The sequence below is a fragment of the Malania oleifera genome, chromosome 3 (genome assembly GCF_029873635.1).
Source record: "Malania oleifera isolate guangnan ecotype guangnan chromosome 3, ASM2987363v1, whole genome shotgun sequence".
In the NCBI taxonomy this organism is placed as follows: Eukaryota; Viridiplantae; Streptophyta; class Magnoliopsida; order Santalales; family Ximeniaceae; genus Malania; species Malania oleifera.
The window spans coordinates 68,654,219-68,676,050 of record NC_080419.1 but is presented as its reverse complement, the minus strand read 5'-3'; the positions used below and the strand labels follow the sequence as shown (position 1 = coordinate 68,676,050).

At 38.9% G+C, this 21,832-nt stretch overlaps 1 protein-coding gene across 4 annotated transcripts in view; it reads right to left on the bottom strand.

Annotated features, from left to right (window-relative positions):
• The window catches only part of LOC131152023 (serine/threonine protein phosphatase 2A 55 kDa regulatory subunit B beta isoform-like), a 45,371-nt gene extending 31,213 nt beyond the window's left edge, over window positions 1–14,158 (bottom strand). For 3 of the 4 annotated variants that reach the window (XM_058103593.1, XM_058103595.1, XM_058103596.1), the window contains exon 1: window positions 13,721–14,158. In XM_058103593.1, the coding sequence (XP_057959576.1) occupies window positions 13,721–13,838 (118 nt within the window). In that variant the 5' untranslated portion in view covers window positions 13,839–14,158. The remainder of the gene's footprint in view (window positions 1–13,720) is intronic. The other variant, XM_058103594.1, reaches the window with a different exon arrangement.
• Window positions 14,159–21,832: the final 7,674 nt, after the last annotated feature.

The window sequence follows — 21,832 nt, the reverse complement described above, 5'->3', positions numbered from 1 at the left end:
AGTGTACTCTTGAACAGGCGAATTGACAGAAAAGGATTCATGTAGCCAACCCCACCTAGTGAGACTTAAGGCTTCTTCTTCTTCTTCTTACCTAGTGAGACTTAAGGCTTCTTACTCTTCTTCTTGACTTAATTTTTCACATGTTCAGCTCAGTTTTCTTTATCTTATTTAGTAAAAAATGACTATCAACACTTGCATTAATGTATTTCTTACTAATCATATTAGATTTCTTCTTCTTGACTTAATTTTTCACATATTCAGCTCGGTCTTCTTTATCTTATTTGATAAAAAATGACTATCAACACTTGCATTAATGTATTTCTTGCTACTTATCATATTAGATAGTGTGCTCTCAATCAGGAGAATTAGAAAAAAATGATTCATGCAGCCAACCCCACCTAGTGAGACTTAAGGCTTCTTCTACTACTTATCATATTAGATAGTGTGCTCTCGATCAAGCGAATTGGCATAAAAGGATTCATGTAGCCAACGCCACCTAGTGAGACTTAAGGCTTCTTCTTCTTCTTGACTTAATTTTTCACATATTCAACTCGACTTTCTTTATCTTATCTAGTAAAAAAATGACCATCAACACTTGCATTAATGTATTTCTTACTACTTATCGTATTAGATTTCTTCTTCTTGACTTAATTTTTCACATATTCAGCTCGGTTTTCTTTATCTTATTTGGTAAAAAATGACTATCAACACTTGCATTAATGTATTTCTTACTACTTATCATATTAGATAGTGTGCGCTTGATCAGGCGAATTGGCAAAAAAGGATTAATGGAAGACTTTCTCGGGTTTTATACATTTGCAATCAACTAGGTAGGAAGTTTGTGAGATTACCTGAATATGTAGGAGTAACGAAATCATATTTTAATGACATTGACCCTTGACAAGTTTACTATAGTCAATCAGAGGCGATGCTAAACAAAAATGGGTAAAGTTGATGTAGGACAATAAAAATATCACATTAACCACCCCCCCCCCCCCCAAAAAAAAGGTTTGCTGCAGAATAGAAATTAAGCAAAAAACGAATCGATGCAAGAATGAACAATTGCTGGAATCATGGTCTCAAATTTCCACAAAATTGTCAAAATTTCCGTCGAAATTTCCGGTTTTCGTCACCCTCGAAAACACAATGGCAGTTGATTTCCGTCTTGCATAATTTACGTCCAAATCTCAATTGATCATCTGAAATTTATCGAAATCTCAAAATTTTAGCGAAGCTTGTCGAAATTTTAACTATACAATGAAATTTCCTCAGAATTCAAATAAGAGATTTAGGAGTGAAGTGAAATTTCTCTTTTAATTTATTTTATTTATTTTTATCGAAACAAAAGATTATTAAAAGTGCTTTTGAAATTATATGAAAAAATAAATTTACAGCAACATTTTATTTAATCATTTATGTCTATATTATCATCATTTGTATAATAAATCATATTTAAATGATTTATGAATTTCATTTGTATTAACTGAATAGGTTTAATGTACGTTATCTTAGAAATATTTTTGATACACGTACAATATTACAACTTTTCCACCTCATACACAACATAGATATATTTAACTTGTAATATATTAGTCCTAAAACATACATTATTATATTGGTTAACCATTCTAAAGTTTCACAAAGAATTCCATGCTTTCTACTGATTTCCATTATTTTTTCAAATCAAAATTGAAATTGACATCAAAATTGAAATTTTTTGGAGCTGCAAAATTTGAGTCAAAATCGAAATTTAAAACCTTGGCTGGAATGAGATTGCTGCTTTTGGTTAGCCGCACAGAATCAACTATCAGAATGACAGTTCAAATTCCATTCCCATATTTGGTATTTCTAAAAGATGTCTAGAATGGAATGAAAGATAAGCCAACTTCTCGAAAAGCCCCCAATGCAGAATTATTTAATTTTGCAACCTTTAAATTATATAACTTCAATTTAACCTTTTTTATTTTTCCATAAAATAAATGACAACTATAATGGAATGTTAAATAAGGTATGTTCCAAAATGCCCCCAACATATATCTAATATAAAACACATCATACAGCACCAACATTACGTATTAACTTTATTATTTGTATTTAAAAATAAAAATAAAAAACATCTCCTTTTAAAATTTGGCATCCCATCATTATTTTATTAAGAAAAGAAGAAGGAGAATAAGAAATCCACCTAAAAAAATTAAAAAAGAAGAGATGAAGAAAAAAACAACAATCAAGCTAGCCAATCTCACTGAATATCTGAAAACCTCATTCCCAACCACAAGAAAACACCAAAGTGAGGCAAAATAATGTATCCAATCGATAACAAAGAGTACGACAACTTTTTCCCACAAATATGTGCGCATTTAACTCAAGCCATATTCCCCACAACACTGTGAAAACCGCATATCTCTACAATGGAGCAGCATCTTACTCCTGCCAAACCCAGAAAATGATGTGGCCAACAAATCCTACACTGACTAGAGACAAACTCAAACGCTCTTCCAATAAACCAGAAAAGCTTTTTCCAAGCTTTCTCAGCAAAAGCACAATGCAAAAACAGATGAGGTGTGGTTTCAGAATTATCAAAACATAAAGAAACACACAAGGAGAAAATGCCTACAAAAGTCTCCTACTCTAGCAAAATTGTTGGTGTTAACTAGCTAAGAACAGCCAGTCAAATAAAGCCTTGAATTTTTAGGGGACTTTGGCCTTTCATATACTTAATGATCAAAAAACCCCAAAGAACGATTATCCCTGCTAATGAAGGAAGACATTTCTCCAACAACAACTAACAAAGAAGAGAGCTCCTACACCAAGAATCATTTACAGTTCCCTGAAAATGGATATCCTACGGACACATATGACCATTAGATATCAAAACGGAAGATGAACGTCATTACGCCCCAAAGACAAATGATAAAGATGAGGAAAGGAGATTGAAAAACACAATATTACCCACCCAAATATCTTCCCATAAATGAATTTGAGAACCATTACCCAAAACAAATTTAGTATAGGGAATGGGGAGAGGGCAAATCTAAGAAAATACCTCCAAGGGCTCTCTAAAGAACATCTACTTCCTAAGTTAGCATCCCAGCCATTCGCATGCCAAAAAGAAGTCTACTATAAGGGAAACCGCCATAACCATTTAACTATAAGAGCAATTTTTTCAGAAACCAACTTCCCAAGACCCAAACCCCATCCAACTTAGACCTACACACTTTCACCAAAATAACCAAGTGATTCCTCTTCTTCCCTACCCTAGCAAGAGTAATATGGCCATTAGAGAAAATAAAGGATCCTTCCACTCATCTAAACACTTACAGACACCCTCTCCACCACTTGATCCCGAAATCCCACTAAAATGGGATTAACACCCACAAGGATCCCTAAATATGACAAGAGCCAATCCAAAATACTGCAACCTGCTAACGATGCTGAGTCCCTAGATCTTTTGGAGCTCTGATTAATAGCAACAATTCTACTCTTCCCCAAATTAATTTTCATTCTAAAACTCGCTGAAAGATTTGAAGGAGATTGAGAATAGAAAGAATCTCTATGATCACCAAAGGAAAAAATAGTGTCATCAGACCCATCACTAACTAAAAGAGAGACACAACTACCTCTCTATATATCCATTTCAAACCCTAAACCAGAACATAGGTTCACCATTCACATTAACAAAAAGGAATGCATCAAACTAGAAACCCCTCAAGACCACCAACTCTTCCAAAACCCCTTCCTAGCAAATATCTTATCAAAAAAGTTCGAACTTACCCTACCATAAGATTTTTCGAAATCCACTTTACAATCTCCATCTCTCGCCCATTTAAATTATCTTTTGCCTCCAACTACTTACTTCCATTAAAACCATATCATCCAATTCATTCTTCAAAACCCATTTATCTTTATCTCTTTCCAAAAGACTTCCTACTTCATCGTTTCAATGTTGAAAATCCAAGTTGTCAACAATTCTAGCCTTCTTAATCCTTTTGCCCAAAAACCTCAATATTCCACTTCTTTAGATTCTCTTTAAGGCGCTTGAGCTTCCACATGATCCTAAAACCTTCCTAACCCCTCTCTAAATCCTCACTCCAAGAATCCTTAACCAAAGAGAGGAAAAACCAGATCAAGCCACATATTTTCAAACTAAAAAAGGGAGATGTACCCCACATAACCTTGCTAGACTTCAACAAAACAAGAAAATAACCAAACACCAATCTAGAGCAAACAGCTTGAGAAAGATGAGAAAATTTATCTTCCCAACTACAAAACGAAAACATATCTAAACAACTAGCACCAACCATCTCACCACCCATTGACCAAGAGAGTAAAGCATTATTCAAAGGATGATCCTTCAAACCACAATCCCTAGTAAACCTATCAAAATTATGCATCCTCGCAGCCATTCCTCTCCTTTCTTCTCCCCAAGAAACCTTAATACACTAAAATGATGACCTACAATCCACCTAGAGGATCCTGGGAGAAAAAGATAAGAAAGTCGATCTTGGAGGACCATTAACAGAAGTGAACCACCATTGACCCCTACTTTTCACATCTACCAAAACCAAACGGGAAAAAATTCGACAAAGCTATCAATTCTAGAAGTGAAATGAGTGCCCTAAACAACAAGAATTCCCCTAGCCAACCCAAGTGAAGAATTCCCACCCATACACCCTACCAAATACCCCCCACTACCCCCACCCCAATCTACACTCTCTAGTTTAGCTTTGTTAAGTAGAACAATGCCAAGAGAACGTCTAACCAAAACCTTCCTAATCAGTCTCCCCTTCCTCACATCCCTTAAACCCCTAGCATTCCAACTAATCCTCATAGCTAAACTCTTTTGTTACCCTTTCATTAACCTCTACCCACCTCCCCACCGCCCCATTGATAGATGAGGCTAGCTTATTAAGTTCTTTCCTCCCCCAAATGGACTAATAGCAATGACTTCTCTCTTAATAAAACCCTCCTTTTGATTAGTAAATTTAAACAAGTTAGAAGTCGAAAGAATACCTTGCTAGGTAATAGAAATCACCTAATCCTCCAATAGAAGCTCCTTCACATTATCACCCGCTTTCCCATCTCACCAAAGATGTCAATGGGATTATTCTCATGAATAAAGAACAATGGCCAAGCATCTTCTCTATCAAGTCTCTTACCTAGAAGTCATTGTTCTTCAAATAGTGAACACTTACCTGTGCTTTAGAGAGCTTTTAAGGGTTACCTTCCCACTTTCCTCTTGTTCAAATCATGAACAATCTCCCCAGCCTATTTGATTAGCTGAATCATTTTCAGCATCAAATCTAGGGTCTGTAGGCACATTATACTCTCCTTTGAACCCATTTTCTGCCAACAACTAGTCTTATAACAGTCTTTTTTTCAAAGTCAAACATACTCTCCATTTCATCTTCTAGTTCAAAATATGAGCTTCCACTAGTCTCAGTATCCACATGGGACTGCGCTAAACCCTAAAAGGGATCAACATGGAAGATGGAGCTCATAAAACAGGAATACTTGTTTCTAGCATGCAGTCACTAGTTAGCTTAACTCTTTCCTTACAACTTCCCTTTGTGGAGACTTAATCCCCAACTATTGCTGTTTCATTTCTATTGGTAGCTCATGTTCTCCCCTCTGCACTTAAGCAATAAAACCAGCCCCCCCCCCCCCCCCCCCGGGTTACTAATGAACCTAACCTAATTTATCGACTCCATTAGCTGCAATAGACTTGTCTGAACCCAATTCAACTTCTAACTCTGCGCCCTTAGGCTTTAATTGCCCTTTTTATTCAACACACAAGAAACAGCCCACCTCTTATTTGGCCCATTAACCAAAGGCCTAAATTTATTAAACCCGTTCTGTTTATACTTCAAATTAAGATATCTTCTCCTTCCAAATCACATAGTAAAAGGAGCCATTCCAGGATTTACAGCCCTCAAATCCGTATAGCTCCAAACGAAGATTTCTCCAATGATGCTAGACTCACCAGAGGTTTCTAAGCACATCAACATATGACACTTCTGGCAATAGCCTCTAAAAAACACTCACCCTCCCTCCATTATCATCAACTTTCCTAATGTTCAATGAACCATAATTGGCACATTGCATATAAAACTCACCGTTCATCTTCACCCCATTTTCTAGCCTGATAGTTGCCATCTCCTTCAAAGCTTGAGGAAGCATCTACCACACTAAAGCATCCACTCCCTCTATGAATTGAACAAATTGATACCGATCTTTCTCTTTGAATTTCTCCAACCACAGGAATCGATCCTTTCCATTCGAAAAAAGTTTCAAGCTAATGGCTCCTCTGGCCTCCCTAAAGATTTGCTTCCTGAATCCTTATCAAACCTGCCAAGCCCAGACCAAAATAAGACAACCTTCCTTAAAACCCACCGACACTCATCTTTAGATTCGTTACACAAATTTTGAAATGCGAATGGAGACGTTATCCAAACAATCAAGGTTAAAAACCTTCCTATCGGCTTTGAAGGTAAGATGAAAACCCATAATGACTGCAATAATTTTAATCAAAAGCAAGTCACTTTCCAGAATCAATGGTGATTTCTAATGTGGCCACTCGCATTGCCTGAAAACCCCTCTCATGGACATAATTTTATATAAAGCTTCAGCATGAATAAAGAATGCATAACCAGTTCAGCCATACAAAAAGCGTATGTAAACAACTATAAATAAACTATCAGATCATATCAGTATATAATCAAGCAGATTTAAAAATTCAGCATATATAAACCATAGACGAACTATCAGTTCATAACAGCATATATAAACAAGCAGATTTAAACATTCAGCATAAAAAAAAGCGTGCACACAAGCGCACGCACACACACACACACATATATATATATATATATATATATATATCAGATCAAGCCAGCATGTATACAAGCAAGCAGATTTTAAACATTCAGCATGTGTAAAGCCTGTATTAACAATCAGTTCAGCAGCAAGATGCAATGCAGGAAACAAACATCAATCTTTGGTGAATCAAAAAAATAAAAAACCACAAAAAGATCAGATCTGGAATCTTACGAGGCTGTGCTGTTGCAATGTCAACAGAACATGAAGCGGCAAACAGGGATGTTTCCTGCCACCATCTCAGTAGGAAGTAGGAACTGACACAAGAGAGAGAGAGAGAGAGAGAGAGAGAGAGAGAGAGAGAGAGAGAGAGAGAGAGAGAGAGAGAGAGATCACAGGAAAGAATCCTGCAACATAAACTGAAAGAATTTCTCCAAAGCAAATAGAAAAGCGTTCAGGATTTGATGCTAGGGCATTTGATGGGCGATTTCAGTAGTTTAATTGACTGGTATTTTTGGTATTAGAACATATGTTCAGGGTTATAATGGTCATTTAAAAATAAAGCCAGCAATATATTCCCATAGGTTCCAGGAGGAATCACCATCCCTTAAATGGAGGAAGAGGAATTAGTCTTCCACCTGGAGTACAATTCTGCACCTGATTCCTCAATCAAATGAGGGAATTGGAATCACAGCCTCAAATTTGATTCATTTCCGGGCCAGATTGCAAACCAAACAGGAGGGAAAGAGTTTAAATTATAACAATCCCAACATAAGGCAGACATTTTTTTTTTATTTGGTAGCAAAAGAAGAGATTTCATTAATAAGAGAAGAATACAAAGTGGAGAATAAGACATCTCCCATCAAAAAACAGGAATTGACATAAGGTGGACATTCAAAAAAAGGGGGAAATGATTAAAGACCGGCCTAAGAAAGATCTCCTATGATAAACTGGGGAAGGCATCCCCCATCACTACAGAACAAAAACCTATCTAAGCAGCTAGCCCCAGATCAATCATCTTCAACCAACCACCAAGTAAACCTAGCATTGGCCAAGGAAACTCACAATCACAAAGACCACATCCCTTAATAAATCTACCAAACCATTACACGCTAGTATAAAACAAAAGCCTCCCAACTTCTCAATCAAAAATCTAACAAATTAAAATACCCATCTAAAGCCCAACTAGAGAAGGAAAAAAGAGAGGAGGGGTCCCTTCCCAAAACAGAGATCTAAGCAAACAAAAGGAGGGCCCATACACTAAAGAAACCCACCACTGACCTTTTCCATGAAACTCCAAAGATCCATGAAAACTGTCCATCATATGCATCTAAAAATTCGAGCCCCAGAAGCATCAGATGAAGACTTTCTCAGCCCTTAAACTGCACATTCCATATGCTCCTGAAAAGCCAACTACCAACAGACTGAATTTTTAAGTTTCCTGTAACAGAACTACATCAGGGGAGACCTTCCCAATTATGAATTATCACTTAGACTGCCCTCCGTTTGTTCACATTCCCAAGACCCCAATCACTTCCCAACTCAGAGTCCTCATTAACAACTATAAACCATCTGCCTTTCCCCTACGATTCTTAGCCCCAAAAACTAAGTAGTCCAAGAAAAAACTAAGTGGTAAATGGGAAAGACAGGGTGTGGGGGTGCATGAGGAATGGGAGCTAATTCTTCACCATAAACTGAACCCATTCTGGGGTTTTTATCATCCTTCAAATGGCAAACAACAACCTGGGCAGAAACAGGAACACCATTCTGACCTCCTCCATGACCATCCTTTTTCCCTTTTTCACCAAGAATCTCAGCATCTAGATCAGGGCTCCCACTTCCTCTAATTTGAGACTTGGCGATTATCTTCTTAGACTATCAATGAGCAAATCATCACCTACCTCAAAAAAGATTTCCAAATATTTATCAATATCAGCATCCAACCCTGAAATTTCTTTGGCCTGATCCTGTCCAGTACCACCCAGCACTGACCTTAACATTGAAAAGACAAATTTAAATGCAATTAAAGTCTGAGATTCCCCTCCCAATGATGTAACATGTTTTGTAAAAGCAAAATCTTGTCTATAATCCCACTGTTCCTCCTCTACCTCTATAAGTGAGGCAAACCTTTCAACGAATTTCTGTTGAGGCCCATACCACCATCGGATGATCCTAAAGTGCCTTCCCCAAATCCCACTTTGACCTTCGACTTCAATTGCGACAAAGCAGTTGAATTCTTCATCGGCCATAACACTGCTGTTCCTCCACTACCTTCATAAGTAAGCCAAACCTTTTCAACCAATTTCTGTTGAGCCTCATATGGCTGTCAGATGATCCTAAAGTGCCTTCCCAAAATCCCACTTCGACCTTCACCTTCAAATTTTAAGTGATTCAAGTGAATCAGTTGAATTCTTCATTCACTGCTCCATATCACTTTGAACGCAACAGCCTATCTCTGCACTTTCTTCATCAAATGACTAGTACTGAATCTGGAGTAACCTCTCGCAGCCTCCAAAAGTAACCCCCCCCCCCTTCCCCCGGTTCTCCTTTACTCATTCAGTTGCAGGTGCTGAACTTAGAACCTTCAGATCTTCCTTTCTGAAAAGAGGCCTATGTTTGACTTCTTTAGCCCAAGCTTTGTTGGTTCAAGCCCTATTTCTATTATAGGGCCCACCAAGTGGATAAGCAGGTCAAAAGAAAGATCTTCAGGCATCATAGCTAGTGTCCCAGCCTAGTAACTACCTTCCCATTTATCTTCCTCTCCCACAGCCGGACTTGTTCAAAATTCAAAAGGAGATTGTGACAAAGACTCTTGCCTTGGATCTTGCTCTTGCAAACTGCAATTTCTGATCCAATAAAACTCTCTACTCGGACCTGTTCAATCCAACCAATGTTACAAGAAAACCATCAGATGAGCTCCAGATATCAACATGTCAGCATACTTGGGTTTATGGCCAAGCATATGGTACAGTGACACCCCCTCTTCAGCTCTCACAAGATTAATTGACCAGAGTTCCTTGCACTTCAGCCCTACACTCCAACCCCCTCCCCCCCCCCCCCCCCCAAGGCAATTAACATAAGGATGGTCATTCACATTATCATCTAGAACTATAGACGGAATTCTCACAACCTTCTCCCCAAATCCAAAAATTTCTCAATGGATATGAACTTTCCCAATATATTTTCCATAACTAGCATAAGGATGAATTGTTTGGGAATCTGAAATTTTTAACCGCAGACACTCTGATTTTGTTGACCAGAACTGTTGAAACTGGTCACCAACCAATTTATATTCATTTTCCCTCCAATAACAGATGCAACAATCTTCTTCCAGGGCTCTCCTAATATGTAGCACACTCAAGGCACTCGATATCTCAAAATGAAATGTTTTCCTGTCTGTTTTAACTTTTAACCAGCCATGCGAAGGCCATGCTTTTGCCTAAATGAAGCTCGCTTCTTCTCCATCCATCTCGCTGGAGAAGATGAGCTGAAATCAGCAAAAGTGTGATGTGATTAGATGCTGCCTGAATACTCCATGAGATCAAAGAAACAACGCCAACAGGGGATGAGTCATTGATGGGTGCAGACAGGGAATGCAGGTGATGGATCAGAGTCAGGTGATAAAGTCGGCAAAAGTGTTCAGAACCAGAATGAGATCGGGGAAGGGATTGGGGATGATACAGGGGATTCTCAATGATAAACTTCAGAGGGATGATTCCAGATGGGTTCAGGGAATGTTCATTGATGGAATTTGGAGATTGCTTTCAGTGCTCTTTAGCAGGGTGATGGATCAGTGTCAGGTAAGGTTGGTGAAGAGTTCAGAGTCGAGATATGAGATTGGCAATGCGGATATTCAGTGATGAGGTTCAAAGGAATATTTGTTAAAAGCTAAGGATATGTGTGCAATTTGAAAAGTCCCAGCACCAAAACGACCCGCTAACCCTATTAGTGTTCTCAACCACAAATCCAGTAAAATGAAAGGAATTTCACCATCCTCTCTTTCATTCATTGTTTTTAGTGAAGTTCCTATCAAAGAGCTAGCAGAGGCAGGAAAGAACTGGTTGATAAAGATATCCAGTTCAGAATGAGTCATTTGCACCCACCAGCTGCTTGAAATGCTTGCTTTTGATTTGGGTGCCAACTTAACGAAGGTCGTGTTGTTTAAAGCAAGCCGTGTTCCAAGCATCTAGGGACTGTCAGAGAAACACACCTGAGCTTAGCTGCACTGCTCAATAACTTAAAACTTTCAATCTTCACATTTAAAATTTTAAAAAAAAAAAAAAAAACACCCTTTTTTTATCAAAGAAAAGGGATACTCAGATGAAAATATAGACTAAAGGGGCATAATAGCACATAATAATTCTAATAATTCAGTTTCCATTTCCTAAGAAGCTCCATAATCTATCTTTTGCAAAAAGAAGTAAAGCGTAGAGGAGCGCATCGCCCATTACTACGTAACAATCAGCCCATCGTACAACTCGACACCCAAAGGATCCAACGTGGGGAAAGTAACAAACATTGAGGCATGCATGAAGCCCATAACAATAGCTGTAACAAACATTGATGCATACACAAAGCCTACCTAATAAGAACACAAGTATGCACCCATTTTCAACATGTTCACACAATGCATTATATGCATGTTTTGGACACCACACATGCTAGTATGTTATGACAATGTGATAATGTAGTTCTGTGAGGTCCCTTGTGTCAAAGGATCAGGTCAGGAAAGGCACAAGAGTTTTTTTTTTTTTTTTTTTTTTTGATACAATTATTTTAATTTTTTGGTAGAAAAAACAGAGATGTCATTGAAGATGAAAGAATGTACAAAAAGGAGCACAAAATATCCTCCTAAAAAGGAAAGAAAACAAACAAGAAAAAATTACAATCAAAATAACACAGCCATCCATCCACTCATGCTGTAAATCTGAAAGCATGCCCCCCCCACCTAAAGCAGCCTGTTGCAAAAGCCCATAACAAGGCCAAATACTAAATCCTACCTCACGGCAAAGGCCAAGCGATCTTCCACATAAAGATACATGCATTCCGCTCCAACCAAATACCCACAAAACAACAAAATCCCTGCAACTCCACAAAGCCAAACCATCTCTACTCCTATTGAAACCTGTAACGAAAATAGCTAACACATCCTCCACCAGATCAGGGCAAACCAAACTCTCTCTAGAAATGCCAAACTTATTCCAAACCCTCCATGAATAAGAACACTGCAGAAAGAGATGATAAACAGATTCTCATGTGTCAAAACAAAGAGAGCACACATCCGGAGCCTCAGAAGGCCCCACTCTGCATGTTGGTGTCAACCCCAGTAAGAACATCCAACCAAACTAAAAGCCTAAATCTTCAAGGGAGTTTTCGCTTCCAAATACTAAATGAAGCAAAAAGGGCATGTTTTCCTGAAGTAAACCCATAAAAAGTCATTGTATCAAACACACAGTATCAATGCAGTTAATAAGCTCCAAACCATAGGTACCTGAAAACAGAAGCCATAACAAATTGAAAATTGGTGCAAACATCCTAAAGCATGGCAAGTGTATGTTCTAGAAAAATAAGTTGACAATCTGAAGTTTCATCCATATATTTTTCATCTAGATTCATACACGTTAGCAAAAAAATAAGAGTTCACAATATAATTTTCTTTTAAGTCATTTAATCTAATTTACCAATGAAAGTTTCTCTAAAATGTGGGGACACCTCAACATCCTCACCTAAATATGCAAGTGGTAATACACAATCTTCACCAGCATATCTGCACAAATCTGCCTTAATGTACCAACTTTTTTTTTCTAGTTTGCAGTGTACCACATTGCAATTCTGCTTCAATACAATGAACCAAAACAAGGACGTTCTAGGAGACATTACTCTAAACCAGGTCACATTTGCAGCTAAAACCCAACCTAATAACCCAATAACAGCCTGAAAACAGCATGAGAAAAGCCTCCACCTGCAAATATCCTCCATCCAACCATCCACTTCACTAGTTTTCCTTGATAAACAAATCTACGCCTCATGATTCTCCAATTTAATATAGATACACGACCCAGCCAATGCTAACTGCTACTCAATCTTAGCCCCAAGATGCAAATTATTCAGAATAAAGGACTAAAAAACCTCCAACATATTTTGTTCCAAATTTACAGTTGTCTGTGAAAAGAAGATACTGCAAGAGTCCACCATCAATCAAGTATCAAATTCATGACTGCATGCAAAGTTGTGCTCTAAGATATAATTGCATGCACAGTCCTGTCACAGACCATATGAATGAAACCTGGTACTTACTCAACAAGCACAAACAATTTTCTCTAAACTGCCTGCTTTTGTGACAATGCAATGTGTTCTCTGTAGCAAACACAGTATCTTAAAGTTATCAATTTCCTAAAGCATTTTAATTCCATTGTTCTTTAGTCAGGAAACCTTGTAGCCACACTTATACTGTAGCCAAATCAAGTGTAAACCGCAATTACAGTATAAACTCCATACCAGACAATGAATACAGTAACATGTTCATTTGTTTATAGAGCAGACCAGTAACTCATAAATTGTCAGTGGTTGAACAACTGACTTAACTACAAATCCTCTAACTTCTTCAATCCAAACTGCATGTCTGCATATTAAATTCATAGGGAATCGGGCTAATAATAACCCCTCCCTCTGTCAAACAAAAGCATCCAACTATGCAATCGAATTCGCCCAAGATAAAGTCTACCAAGTTCAATTCGCATATCATCGATTCTGCTTTTCAACAAGAAAATTTCATTCTCAGTTCCACAAAAACACTTAAGCAACGATACAAAATTGTAAAGAACATGAATCAAACCCAAATTAAAATCAAGTTGTCCATAACCATCCCAAAAATTCACGTGGATCGAGAAATCAAACATCGTACCTTCCTGAACTTCCTCCCCGGCCGTCCGTTCACCAAATACCTGCGAGAATTTCCACTCCAGAGCCTGAGGCGACCCCGACGAAGCCACCGCAACTTCTTCTTCTTCCCCGGCGCTCATTTCCGACCGAATTGTCAATTAAATGAACCAGAACAGACCAACTCAATGCATCAGTGATCGATCTGCTCCACAAACTCATGCGACTCTGGCAGATTCGAAACCATCTCAATGGAAAATGCAAGCACTAATACATCCATCAGAACTTTGCGCATCGATGAGATTGCACGCACCGGCACCCTCTCCACCCGGTTCTCTCTCTCTCTCTCTCTCTCTCTCTCTCTCTCTCTCTGTGCTTTTTTCTTTTTTTTCGCGGGGGTAATGGGAGGAAAAAATTCAGAACGGAAGAAAATGACAGGTTAGGGGATGCGTCGGACTTTTGCTGGTTTGCTTTTTAGCTCTGTATGAAAATAAACAGTTGTTTGCCCCGTGCAATTACATTGTGTAGAAATTTTTATTTTAATTTTGTTGGTAAATGGAATTTTTATGCCGATATTAATTTATTTTGAGATAAATTAATAGTATGGAAGTGGTGGCTCAGGTCGCGCAGAAATCTTACGCACATACATCTATAAATTTTATACTACTAATCAAAACAAAATCAGGACTCAAAAACTTCCAATCACAATTTTTAAATTTTTCAAACTAAATTTTCGTTCATCATAATTTTATGTATATGTGTTCTTAAAAAGAAATAAAGAAAGAAAGTATTCGATACCTAACTATGTCATGCCTATCTTGACTATCCTTAGATTATCCTCGGCTAAAATCTCCCTCTCTACACGCCATGCATCTAACGCTAAACTCTAATCCACCTGTTGGTTCTAGTTCCCCGTTCAAGTTGAATTCTAATTCAACTAGAATTCTAATTCCCATTCAACTTGAACACATGCAACGGAAGCACACAATCAATCGCAAACGAACCAACAACCACAAATGCAAACACTCGATAATGAACTATGCCCAAGAAGCAATCAAAGAATAATAAGAAGAAGCAAAAATACAATTAGAACACACGAGATTTACGTGGTTCGGCGATAACCTACATCCATGGGAGCAGCACTTTGGTTTTCACTATAATCAATGACAAAGCTTACATCTTTGGGTTATCATAGTGTTTAAGTATGAACTCAATGTCTATAGAAGAGTTCTAGTAAAACTAAACTACATCTATAATAATCCCCCGAAGGAAAATCCTCCAAATAACCTCAATCTACGAGCCCCCAAATTCAAAATTCGTAATTTGCACCACTGAAACAATCGACTACTTAGGCCAAACAGTTGACTATTTGGTGCTAAGAAAATACTCCCGCGTACTGCCTAAAATCGTCGACGATTTGGCCCAATCAATCCATAGTTTGCCCTCAGTGTTGCAGACTCCTCTCATGCAATTTTCCCGCACTTCACATGTCTTTCTTCGGTACATGCGATATGCTCAGAATATGAGCCACATCTCTAACAATCTCCACCTTGGCGAATATTCACCGCCTTGGAAATCTAAAAGCACAACTGTTGCTCCTCCTGGCCTATAGATTGGGTTCATCTCCCCTCTAACACCTAGAGACTTAAACCAAGTCCAAATCACGCTTGAACTTGACGTGGTAACAGGAACTCCACCTAACTGAACACCCAACTCCTTGAACGATCTTTCGAACCACAATACAACCTTGGCAGCCTCAATCTCTGCCAAGAACTCCACTCTAGTTGTAACCAATGCACCCTAAGATTGTATCCCAGACTTCCAACAATTAGGGCTTCCCACAACGTACCCCGTTGCAAGCCTCCTGTTATCCAAGCCCCTTATGTAGTCTCCATCTGCGAACCTCACAACTAAAGGAACCCTCTGTTTCCCACCAATGTACCCAACTATACTAGCGTAGGAAACCTTTGACACGACCCGAACATCACCGTCCGTCCTCAAGTATTGAGTGGTAAACTGTTTACTTAGATTAACCAACAGGGTACTAGTGATAGATTTAACATCAACCATGCTAAACCTCACTAACACTTGATCCCCACAACCACCCTGAGATAACCGCAATCTCCATGTAGTTTTATCCATACAGCCGCCCTGAGATAACACCAATCTCCCCACAGCTACAAAGTCACCCTGAGATAATCTCAATCTCCTTGTAACCTTATTTTTGCCAATCTCTAACCTAAGAATACTCTTGGCAACACTCAACACCTTCATGTCAACTTCCATTCTCAACAAAGTTCTCGACTGATTTTCCTCAACCATAACTTTTCCAATAATTGGCATGTCACTCACATAAAACAACAGAATACCAGCACATTTGCAGCCTATCCCCCACTCCCTCTTTGGGAGCACCACTAAACCCCTCATCTGATTCTTATACAATACCTTCCATCTTCTCCACTATGGCACCTATCCACCTACCCTTCTCTTGGTCGTGCACTGCCTCCTGCAAGGTAGTAGGATCCTTCTTGGTAGTAATGGTTGTATAAGACATCATATCACACCTGGGTGATGGCATAATAGTGCCTTTGAGCCCTTTGTGATCCTACTGGTCTCTCGAGACCAACGTCATCTCTTCCTTGAGTTTGAAACTCCACCTGCATCACAATCTCCTTTCTACTTTAGTTTATCCTATGATATTGCAAGTCTCCTAAGTTAGAACTCCCTGCACTCCTACCTTGAGTCTGTAACTCCACCTGCACAACATGCTCATTACTACTATTATAGCTTTCTGGCACCGGTTTCTCTTTATTTACCTAAGTATGATGTCTCATGGCTTTAACACCTAAAGTCATGTCTCCACCAATCACCACCTTGTTTGCCATTGGATCACCCAACTTGAACTCATATTTTTTATATGCCAGAAAGATGCACCATCTAGACATAACACCATGCCTAGATCCCACCACACTAGAAATGTAACAACCCGAATAATAATATTATTTGAATAATAAATAGGAAGAGAATTTTCAGGGGCCTCGTCGACAAACACAGGGAATTTCGTCGACGAAGGCATAAAAGGACCTCATCGACGAAGACAAGATTCATCGATGAGAAGATACCGAGAGGGGTTTTGGGCAGTCTGAATTTCGTCAACGAGGAGGTAAGGTTCGTCGACGAAATTACTTAAGAACTCATCGACGAGGTAACGTGTCTCATCGACGAATCTGGCCCCATAAATAGTGAAAACTCATATTTTTATCCAATTTCAATGCTTCTCTCTCTCTCCTACGGTCTTTCCAACTTCTCTCTTTGTTTCCGAGCCCGTTTCTCGTCGGATAGAAGATCTGAGGCTACCACGACGCTCTTGGCAAAGTTCTCTATAAGTCTGCCGGAGCTGATCGTTGGAGAAGCTGGTTTGGATTTCATCCCAAATCCAGGGTAAGGTATTTTGTTAAGATTATGCCTTCCTTGTAGTTATAAGAAATGATGTAAGTAAGAAAATACTGATATTTTGTTCTAGGGGATTTTGTTTTCAAGATGTTGAGCTAGGAACCCTACGGGTATAGAGCCAGAATTTTATAGGGGCTTTTCGGAGTTAAGGTAAGGGAAATATGCTATGCTAGGAATTGTTATAATGTTAACAGAGATTTTACACATATGTATATACCAGCTTATTACCTAGTTTTACAAAATATGAGTTTTAAATGCTTGTGTGGCCTGAGTGGATATTTATGTGGTGAAGAACTTATACAATTTTTATAGTGTATCATACTATACTGAATACGCAGATGTAGATAGTATATACAATTTATATAGTTTTTTTCAGTATATGGAGTTATACTGAAAACAGATATATATACAAATATACATATACATGTATACAGTTTTACTCAGAATAGTATATATATTACAGCTTTATACAGAACAGTATATATAGTATTTATCGTATGCCATGTTTCCTATTACCATAACATACAGAGTATACAGACAGAGTATATAGACCGAGAATACAAACAGATATATAGAGATAGCATCAAGAAGCTACAGATACAGTATACAAAGATTACAGTATTTATGGTACAAAAAGATAGTGTTATGGTAATTTTGGAAATATGATGAAAACAGTAAAAAAGTATATATGTATATATATAGTATCAGATCCTCGAGGAGATTACAGATAGATACAGTATAGATAAAGAATATAAAGCACAGTACCATTGCTAGATACAAATAGAGTGCAACCACATATCTCAGATAGTGTGTGGGTACCGTCGACCGTGCTCGGAGAGTATGCAGCTCCCCAATTCATTGGGTGGAGGGGGCCGGTTTAACGAGGTAGCAGCCAGTCCCGAGCCTAGGAGTGGATGCAATTTGGCCGGGCTGAGGTAGTGTAGAGTATATTGACTTATATAGAGGGCTGACCAGATGAAGTCTCGCCTACGGGCCACACAACCCTGTCATGAGGGGTCAAATCATTACATACATAGTTCCAGGGATAAAGCACAGTTATGTATATATATACAATTTTACAGTATACGATGAGTATATTATGATATTAGCAGTATGAAGAGTAGAAAACACAGATGATACAGTTATATTTTAATTGTGAAAACAAAGATATGTTTTACAGATTTACTATTGTATTACAGTTTAGTTGTTATTTAAACAATATTCCTAACTTAGTTGTCACACACTAGTAATAGCATATTTCCACTTACTGAGCGTCGACTCACCCTATGACTTTAACATTTTTCAGGTGAGCTAGCTGGGCGAGCGGATCAGGCTCGCGAATAGAAAGTATATTGATTACCTTGGTTTAGAGGGTAAGTTTGTGTAGGGTTTTGTATTTTGGGATAGGTATTTTGGAGAGAGATGTATTATATAGTTATGGTATAGAAATACAGATTTCTGGTATTGTATGATGTATGTGGATGTATAGATTATGTTTTCGCTACATAGGTATAATTTTATATTCAGATTCACCCCGGTGCCTTTCGAGGCTCGAGTTTCATATCAGGGGGTATCAGAATAGTTAATATATTTAATATAAAAAAAATGAAAAATGATGATGTAAATTTGGAGGTCGTCATAGTTTGGTGTCAAAGCCTAGGTTGCTAGGTTTTGTAAACTCTAGAGTGTAACGAAAAACAATACCATAATATAGGAAAAAGATTTGAGGTTTTATTCTGTGATTTGGATGCAGGATTTCGTGGTAGTTTCTATGTTTTTTCTGGAGTGACGATTTCAGGAAAACCGTAGTAAACTGTCGACGAGTTATGTATTTAGGTTATGGGATGTGATTTTTGAATTAGGATCAGAAGGGATGGTTAATATAGAATTTGGAGTTTTAGTTGAATAAGTTGGGTCTGTAGGGAAATAAAATTATGAAATGGTGTTCTATGTGTTTGCAGGATGGACCTAGGAGGCAATAGCGCTTATGCTAGTGGGAATGATAGTTTTGGTCCTTCTGGCGTAGCAGGTGGGGATTTAGATGCTGTGCTACGTAGTGTGGCTCAGCAAGTTATGGATGAGATAGCGCGGAGTTCTAGAGAGCAAGGAGGCCCATCTCCCATTCAGGGATGCACTATAGAGAAATTCATGAAGATGAATCCGCCTGCTTTCTTTGGAGCGACTGATCTTGCAGTTGCGGAGAACTAAGTGTAGGAGGTAGAGAAGATTTTGACAGTACTTCATTGCACCGATGAGCATAAAGTTTTATATGCTATGTATAGGCTAGCAGGGGAGGTCAAGAGATGGTGGGTAGCCACCAGGTTGTTGGAGGAGCAGAGGGCTATATCAGTGTCGATGACCTAGGCTTGTTTTAGGGACGTGTTCTTCGATAGATATTACCCTGCCTTAGTTAGAGAGGCTCGAGTACAGAAGTTTCTGAGCCTATCCCAGGGATCATTGACTGTCCAGCAGTTTGCGGAAAAATTTATCGAGCTCTCGCATTTCTGCCCATATATTGTTTTCGATGAAGTGAAGAAGGCCAGAATGTTTGAGAGGAACCTGAGGCGAGACATTTACAGATAGGTGGCGGTACTGAGGATCCAAGATTTTTCAAAATTGGTTGACAGGACCACTATAGCGGAGGAGAATCTATCTAGAGAGATGGAGACACCAAGTCAGAGGAAGAGGACTGCGCCCTCGAGTTTTCAGGCAAGTCCCAGTCGAGGCCCTTGGAGAGGAGGTAGATCTGGCGGAGGTCAGAGGTAGATGGTAGAGCACAGGGGATTTCAGGGCGGACAGCTTCCTGCCATTTGTCCTAAATGCAGACGGAGACATCCTGTTGTGTGCCAACTGGGGGAGAATGTTTGTTATCGCTGTGGGAGGTCGGGTCATATGGCTTGATCGTGTCAGATGCCATCGAATTATGCTCAGGCTCCAAGACTGTTTCGAGGTGGATATCAGCGCGCGTCACGGTGGTCAGCAGAGGAACACTGTGCCGGCGAGGGTATACGCATTAACATCGAGAGATGCTAAGATGGCTGGAGACGTAGTCACAGGTACTCTTATTGCTTTACCATATAAAATGATTGTTTTGTTTGATACAGGTGCCACCCATTCCTTTATATTGGCAGGGTATGTCAGAATAACTACGGTAGAGACTCAGCTACTAGATGTAGAACTGTTAGTGGGTACGCCGATGGGATCTGTGGTTAGATGCAGGAGGGTACTTCGGAATTTTCCAGTAAGTATTCAAGAGAGAGTGCTTTTAGCCGATCTTGTGGTCCTGGATATGCAGGGATTTGATGTGATACTGGGCATGGATTGGCTAGCAACTTATCATGCAAGTATTGATTGTCATCTAAAGGAAGTAATTTTTAGACCCCCGGGCGAGTCAGAATTTAGATTTACGGGTTCACGCGTGCGTGCCTCGCCACAGCTAGTGTCGGCTATTCAGGTGAGGAAATTGTTACAGGGTGGTTGCTAGGGGTATGTTGCATACATAAAAGAATTTCCAAGAGAAGAATTGGGACAAGCCGATATACCAGTAGTGAGGGAATTCTTAGATGTATTTCCAGAAGAATTGCTTGGTTTGCCACCAGATCATGAGATTGAGTTCACTATAGACTTGTTGCCGGGATCTGCACTAATATCGAAAGCACCATACCATATGGCCCCAATAAAGTTAAAAGAATTGAAAGAACAGTTACAGGAATTGCTAGATAAAGGTTTCATCAAGCCTAGTGCGTCGCCTTGGGTTGCGCCAGTTTTGTTCATGAAAAAGAAAGATGGAACTATGAGATTATGCATCAATTATAGGGAAATAAAAAAATTGACAGTCAAGAATAAATATCCTCTACCTAGGATCGATGATTTATTTGATCAGCTCCAGGGGACCCAGGTTTACTCTAAAATTGATCTGCGGTCAGGCTACCATCAGGTGAAAGTTAAAGCAGAATATATTTCGAAGACCGCATTTCGCACCAGGTATGGGCATTACGAGTTCTTAATGATGCCATTCAGGTTGACTAATGTGCCAATAGTATTTATGGATCTAATGAATCGAGTGTTTCATCAGTATTTGGACCATTTTGTGGTTATGTTCATTGATGATATACTGGTCTACTCGAGGAGTTTTGAGGACCACGAGCATCATTTGAGATTGGTGTTGCAGATATTGAGAGAAAGGAAATTATATTCAAAATTCAAGAAATGTGAGTTCTGGTTAAGACAAGTTACTTTTCTCAGCCATGCGATCTCAGAAGCAGGTGTATCAGTTGATCCAAGTAAAATAGAGGCAGTGGTGAGTTGGGAAAGGTTGGGAAATGTTCAGGAAGTCAGGAGTTTTCTGGGATTAGCAGGTTGTTATTGGCGTTTTGTGAATGGTTTCTTTAGGCTATCAAGTCCATTAACCCGACTTACAAGGAAAAATGTAAAATTTGAATGGACTGAAAACTGTGAGCAGAGTTTTCAAGAGTTAAAGTAGGGGTTAGTTTCAGCTCCACTACTGGCTATTCCTTCAGGGGAGGATGGGTTCGTAATATACAATGATGCCTTTTTGAAAGGTCTTGGATGCGTGTTGACGCAGTACAATAGGGTCATTGCATATGCGTTTAGGTAGCTTAAAGAATATGAGAAGAATTATTCTGTCCATGATTTAGAGCTTGCTGCAATGGTGTATGTACTT